The sequence below is a fragment of the Odontomachus brunneus genome, unplaced genomic scaffold (genome assembly GCF_010583005.1).
Source record: "Odontomachus brunneus isolate Ranch 3 - 2012 unplaced genomic scaffold, Obru_v1 Obru_scaffold_072, whole genome shotgun sequence".
In the NCBI taxonomy this organism is placed as follows: domain Eukaryota; kingdom Metazoa; phylum Arthropoda; class Insecta; order Hymenoptera; family Formicidae; genus Odontomachus; species Odontomachus brunneus.
In genome coordinates, this window is record NW_022639522.1 from 1306150 (window position 1) to 1312461 (window position 6312).

General features: G+C 50.2%; 1 protein-coding gene across 2 annotated transcripts in view; it reads right to left on the minus strand.

Moving 5' to 3' along the window:
* The window catches only part of LOC116847000 (SLIT-ROBO Rho GTPase-activating protein 1-like), a 101823-nt gene that overhangs the window by 65227 nt on the left and 30284 nt on the right, over positions 1 to 6312 (minus strand). Inside the window, exon 1 of one of the 2 annotated variants that reach the window (XM_032821535.1) lies at positions 1903 to 2848. The exons of the other annotated variant lie outside the window; for it this stretch is intronic. Within the exon in view, the coding sequence (XP_032677426.1) occupies positions 1903 to 1978 (76 nt within the window). The 5' untranslated portion in view covers positions 1979 to 2848. Of the gene's footprint in view, positions 1 to 1902; positions 2849 to 6312 lie in introns of those variants that run through there. 2 annotated transcript variants of the gene reach the window in all.

The window sequence follows — 6312 nt, forward strand, 5'->3', positions numbered from 1 at the left end:
CTAAGTATTGCCATAGTTTTGGCCCGCTATATTTACGTCTATCATTTAGTAATAGTAACCAAATTTTGATAATATTTATTAAATTCTTCTCTCAGTGTGGATCTTTTTTGAATTCAACAAAAAGTTGGACAGTTCTTACCGATGTATATGAGATAGTCTCATTCAGATGTTTACAGCATTTACCATGTTATACAATATTTATCGGATTAGTATCTATCCATATGCGAGTTTAGGCACCAAGCATCTATCTTAGAACCGAACTATCGGGAAATAGAGAGTTCTAAGATAAAGATTCCAGACATAAAGTCCTAAGATAAAGGGATTAAGTTACTCGGATTGCGGCACGTAACGTCGAAAGGTGAAAACAATTTCCATCAAGGATACGTTTTGCGCGCCTCGAGTGAACATCGACTGCAGATCCACGTCGGGCAGCTGAAGATATTAAAAATTAAACACGATATCGATGTGGGCCAATCTGTATAACAGCTCCGCCTTCCTCGCTCTCGAACGCTCCTCCGTACACTCTTCGTGCGCGAAATTCAACAATACGAGATTTAATTCTCGACGTATTTTCCGCGCGTTCGCCGCGCGGAGGAGATAGCGTTTTAATGTTGTTCCCTCCAGCGTAACTACGTCTAATTGACGGAGCGAAGTGCACTTGCACGTGAACTCCGTCGACGGCGCGATTGTAAAATCGATGGTACGTTAATTGAACGCGAGGCGAAAAGCTTCGAGAAAGCTCATCGAGAGAACGGGAGAGAGAAAGAAAGGGAGAGAAAGAGGGAGAGAGAGAGAGAGAGAGAGGGTGGGAGAGAGGGGGAAAGAGAGAAGGACTCTTTACGACTCGTCCGCACTTAACATTGCATTAAGTTCTGTCCTATTACGTTCCTCTCCGTTTTGAACTTTCACATTTTGTCGAATAAAAATACATCCGTATTCGCTAACTGGCAATTAGCTTATCGGCCAAATTAGTTCCGTCGGCGAAAGAACGCTCGCGAAACGAAACACCCATTAACGATCGCGAGACTCGACTTCTCCTGCGCACTGAACGTGTATGTGTCTCTCCGTTTGTTCTTTTTCCCTTTCGCGCGCCTTTTTCGCGTTTCGCCGCCTTATCGGCGCGGGTTATCTGCTGGCCTCTAGTATTTTCTTTTATGAATGCGTCATATTCCCTTGCGTACACCTCCTCGCTGCCAGAAATTCTATATAGCCATAACGAACAACCAACCACCGGCAACCCATGCGATAGGCGTTGAATAACCGCGTACGTTCTCGTATAGAATTTCTCTCCCTCCCCCCATTGTATAACATAATGACATCATATGCGCATCGTGCCGTGTACGTACGAGACAATGTTCTCTAAATAGCTATCAACGGAGGACGCAACGGGTATAATTCATTAAATTCCGAAGGTCTCGGAGAAGCCCGACGGTGATTACTACCGGTATGTGTTTCTGTGTGATACTTTCTATTTAGAAAAAAAAAGATAGTTGACAAAAAATTGTAATTTATAACGCAGAATATTTTACAAATAATTCTAAAATTGTTCTTGAATCTAAAAGTGAGTAAAATTTAGCTTGTTTTCAATATTCTTAAGCGTAGAGCAAAGTAGAGCAGTGTTTTTCGAACACTCGGATATCCTGAATGAAATAAATAATCGCCTAAGGCAGGAAGCAGGAAATATCCTGCGTTTATAGAATAAAGATATTCTTGTCAGACGGTGAGATATCCTACAGCAAAAGAGAAAAAGAGGCAAAAAGAGAAAGCAAGATCGGCGATATATAGCAATAAAATATAGGTGTAAAAAACATTTCGCAAACATATAATCGTTATCGTTGAATTGTACGCACTCAAGTGCACAGTGATTGATATGTTTATCTATGTATTGGTTTGATTCGATACCTGGAAAGACGTCCTTGTTGTCGGGATTGTACGGGTGAATCCACCCGTTCTTCTGTTGTATGATGCACTGGAACATGGTGGAGAATTTCGTGAGTGTCTATCTAGTCTACGAAAGAAGTCCGCGGAATCCCCAGAACGTATCGTCTCTCTCTGAAGTCGAGCAGTGTTCGTTCTTATCGCGGCACGCCGGCGACGAGAAGTATTCACTTCAGCACCAATTACGCGTTCGCGAGCTCTATCGCGATCCGCGATTGCGATCTGCTGACGAGTCAAGGACAGAGTTCCACATTTTAATCGATCAAATTTGCCGCGGAACGCCGGCTCGCGTAGGCCCCTTTTCCCTCAGCTGCTTCCCGAAAACTCCCAGAAGCTGTGGGTTCGTTGCTCGCTGTGGGCACCAAGACCTGTTCACCAGGATCCGTTCACCAGGACCCGTGTGTCGCGATGCTCCAAGAGTTCCTCTCGCGATCGTGCATTTTAATTCGCAGAGCGGGAAAGTTCGTTGCCCTCTCGCCGAGGATTTCCGAAGGCTCACAAAAGGACCAGTTCCTATCGCGTCTCACGCCGGGGGTAGAAGGGCGGCCGAAGTCGGAGCGAGCGAAGCCACGCAGGTTAAAACTCTATGAACGCGTCCCTAAGTTGTTGAATCGTACAACGACGGTCTCTCGATGACCACCCCTATCAATATTGTCGCCGCTACCACCACTACCGCCGCTACTACCACCGTCCACAGGGCGATCTCTTCTGCGAGATCTCGCGGATCGCAACGGTCCAGGCTCATCTTCTCCGCGGGCGAGAGAGAGCGTTCTCGTCTCCGCCTTTTATTGCCCCTCGCCCGCTCCCATCGGGCCGTCGATCTCGTTCCGGAGCCTGCCCTTTCTCCTTCCTCTTCCTCTTCCTGTCGCCGGTGTATCTCGCTCTCCGTCACTCCACTCCCCGCCCCCCTTCCTCTCCCCCTCCCACCCTTCCTTCCCCCGCGTCTTCCCCCCGTTTTTAACGATCTTCGTGGATCGTTAATTCCTCAATCGATGATTTCGTTGCTTCTTCTTACCCCGCGCGCGAAAGCTGCTCCTTCCCTTTTTGATGATTTAGTACATCGATTAGATTCTCGATATCTCGATTACTTCGCATTTCTATTTTTCTTTGTTAGATTTATATCCCCTGCGCTACTTCGGCTCGCATCTCATTTCCTACTTCGAGCGCGACGCTCTCGATCCTAATTACGAGAGGACGAGCTGGTTAGCGGCGGAGTGACGCATGCAATTATGCAATCAAATGCAATACTTCGAATTCGAAGTTCTAAGTGATGTTAGTCGCAGAGAGGTGCATATCACCACGATATCGCTCAGTGTTCGCGTAGGTTTTTAATTTCGAATAAATAAATATGCTATTAAAGCGTACAACGAGGAAGCGATTTCTTCTGTTTTCGTTCTCCGTTTCTCAGAATACGTTCGACAATATAGTTCGGAAGTGCATTTCGCTGCTCCTGTCTATCCTCCTCCCCGAGGAGACATTACTGCTAATGATTACGTACAATTTCGTTGTGACGAAAAGGACGCCAGGTGCACCTCTCGCTTTGTTGCAGCGAGTCGAAGGACACCACCACCTGTGCGCAGCCCGGCGAGATGCGCCGAGCACGAACGACGTCCTTGGGAAACGCACTTGCCGCGGTCTCTCTCCCTCTCTCTCTTTATTCTCCTCTTTCTCCCTTCCTCTTTCCGCAAGAAAGCGAGGGCGTGATACTCGCAATTTCCCACGCTGTCACGTTCGAAGAGGCAGACTGACAGACACCGATGAAATACACTCGCGTCGCGGAGATTAGCCGGATACCTGTCGCGACGTCCTTCGGAAACCGTCCCCGCGAATCCTCCCGCCGATCCCCGTTCACCGGAAACTCACACACCGCAGGGCGACGACGACGACGACGACGACGACGATACCACCACGTACGTCGAGGCTATCGGCTCGCTCCGCGCGCACCCGACGCTCCACCGAGCACAAGGAGGGACTCGCGAGAGGCAGGACGCCGATTACGGAGGTAGCGGGCTCGCTGCTGCCTTCGTCGCTGCGGCCGAGTCTTCCGACTTTTCTTCTTCCTCTGTGCTCCCTTCGCGCTTCTCTCTTTGAGTCAGAAACGACGCGCCGACAATAGTATCCGCGATCTCGATACCGGACGTCGCGTCGTCCCACGCGACCGACGCCAGCAGTGTCCGTGGTAAAACGAATCGAACAAGAGAGCGAGAGAGAGTCTTTTCTCCTTCCCTCCCCTCCTCCCCTCCCTCCCTCTCTCTCTCTCTCTCTCTCTCTCCCTCACTCTGCTTCTGTCTCACCCTTCGATCTCTTTCTCTCGTCCGACCTCTCAGCGGGAGAGACGCGGAATAGCGACGGAACGGAGCGGAGCGGAGCAGAGCGCCGTTCCCCTCGGCACAGCGGTGTCGTCGCTCCTGCGAGGAGAGACCGTAGGAGGGTGGCTGGTCGGGTGGCTGGCTGGGATCGAACTAGATGGCTCGTCGCCAGGCAACCGGATTTTCCCTCTCGGTCTCTCGCGCGCGCGGCTGCCCCCCTTTCCTCCCTCCTTCCTGCCCTCCTTCGTTCGTTCGCTCGCTCGCACGCTCGGCTGCCCGCCCGCGCTCTCTTTCTCTTATTCTCTCTCTCTTTCTATCTCTCGCTGTCTCTCCTTTTCTGCGTCTCTCTCTCTCTCTCTCTCTCTCTCTCTCTCTTTCTTTCACTCGCTCGCTCACTATTTCGCGGCGCGTCGCGAACTCTCCACCGAGAGTCCGCGTTGCCCTCCCTCACCCGTTCCGCTCCTCCGCCCCCCCCCACCCCTTCCCCGCCGACCCTCGACGCGAACACACCGGTTCCTACGCCGTATCTCGTTTACCCCTGCATGCCGAAGGATGCAGCGGCGGATCCTTGTCGGGATGCTGCATCGCGCGCGCGAGCGAACCGATGATGATGATGCGCTGACGCGAGCGAAACCGTCTTGTGGGCGCTGTCTCCCTCGGGTGCTTGTTCTTCCGCACTCTGGTCGTTCGTTCGACCGCTCGCTCGAACAATAACGCGTGAATGTCGATTTTTCTCAGCTCGTCCGGTTGCCGGAAGCCGACGGACGCGGATGATTTCCGCGGCAAGAGCCTTCCGATGATCTCGCGACGCCTACGACGAATGAACTGTCTGTGTCGCCGGGCACGACGTGAAATAACACGCAGAAGCTAAACAGAGTATCGTTCCCTGGCTCCTCTTCCTCCCTCCCCCGCCATACCATTCTGGGATAGGACCGACGCGATAAATATTTGCCGAGTCGTGATAAAGCAGATAAGATAAATCGCATTTGCTATGTACACATTAATTGCACCGCATACCAGCGGCGAGGTCTGCCGCCGTTCCCGCCGGGATCGTTGTGCGTTCGCTTAACTTGTCATGTGTGTGCATGTGTGTGTGTGTGTGTGTATGTGTGTCCTAATAACCGCCGATAAACTACTTTCAGATAACTGGGTGATTTACGGAACTTCAAATAATTGACAATGTTCTTCGCATTTCAATTCTGAGATCTCCGAACGTGTTGGATACACGTGACATTATCACGTGTTACGTACAGAGTATGCTTAATTGGAGCTCTTTTATATACATCTCTTTTATATACCATATATTTAATAAAATAATAAAGATAACTACATATACGAGGTGTATCGTATCGAACAATAAGTGCTACGACGACAAGAGGTGCAACTGAACAATTGGTTGTAAACAAGAAATGAGAGAAAGATGTCACTCGAATTTTACATTTATTTGTCGATACGATATAAACAAATGCTTTGGTAATTTAGTCATCAATGAAACGCTCGTACAATCAAAGCGACAATCAACATGTGTCGAGAGTTCCGTTAATGACTCAGTCGATCTTTCATTGGAAAGCGAAAAAAGGACCTAGGCGCCACGAGTCCTCATCGCGCGCTTTCTGGCAAGAAAGCCAGGTCATTTCTCGGTCAATCCTTTCGATGATGCTAATTGCTCCTCCAAGCTGTGCCGTCTCACACGTTCGCCGAGGTGCCGGTCGCGGAGAAATCGCTTGCGATTCGCGCTTTTCAGTCCACCGGCTGACCGACCGGCACTTTCTACGTTCTACTTGGAGGCGCGAGGGAACCCGCTGGTTTCGGCGGAAAAAACGGCGGAGCCGAGGGAAAGAGACTCGGAGAAACTCTCGGCGACGCGCGGGGACTCAATCGCGTAATGTCCAGGTGCGTAATGAGACGGGACTCTTTGCACTGAACTCTCACCGATGGTTGTTCATCATTTGCGAATGGTGATCAGCAAGTGAAAGAAACAATGTGGGATACTACCGGCGCGTGAGATAAAAAGAGAGAGAGAGAGAGAGAGAGAGAGAGAGAGAGAGAGAGAGAGAGAGAGAGA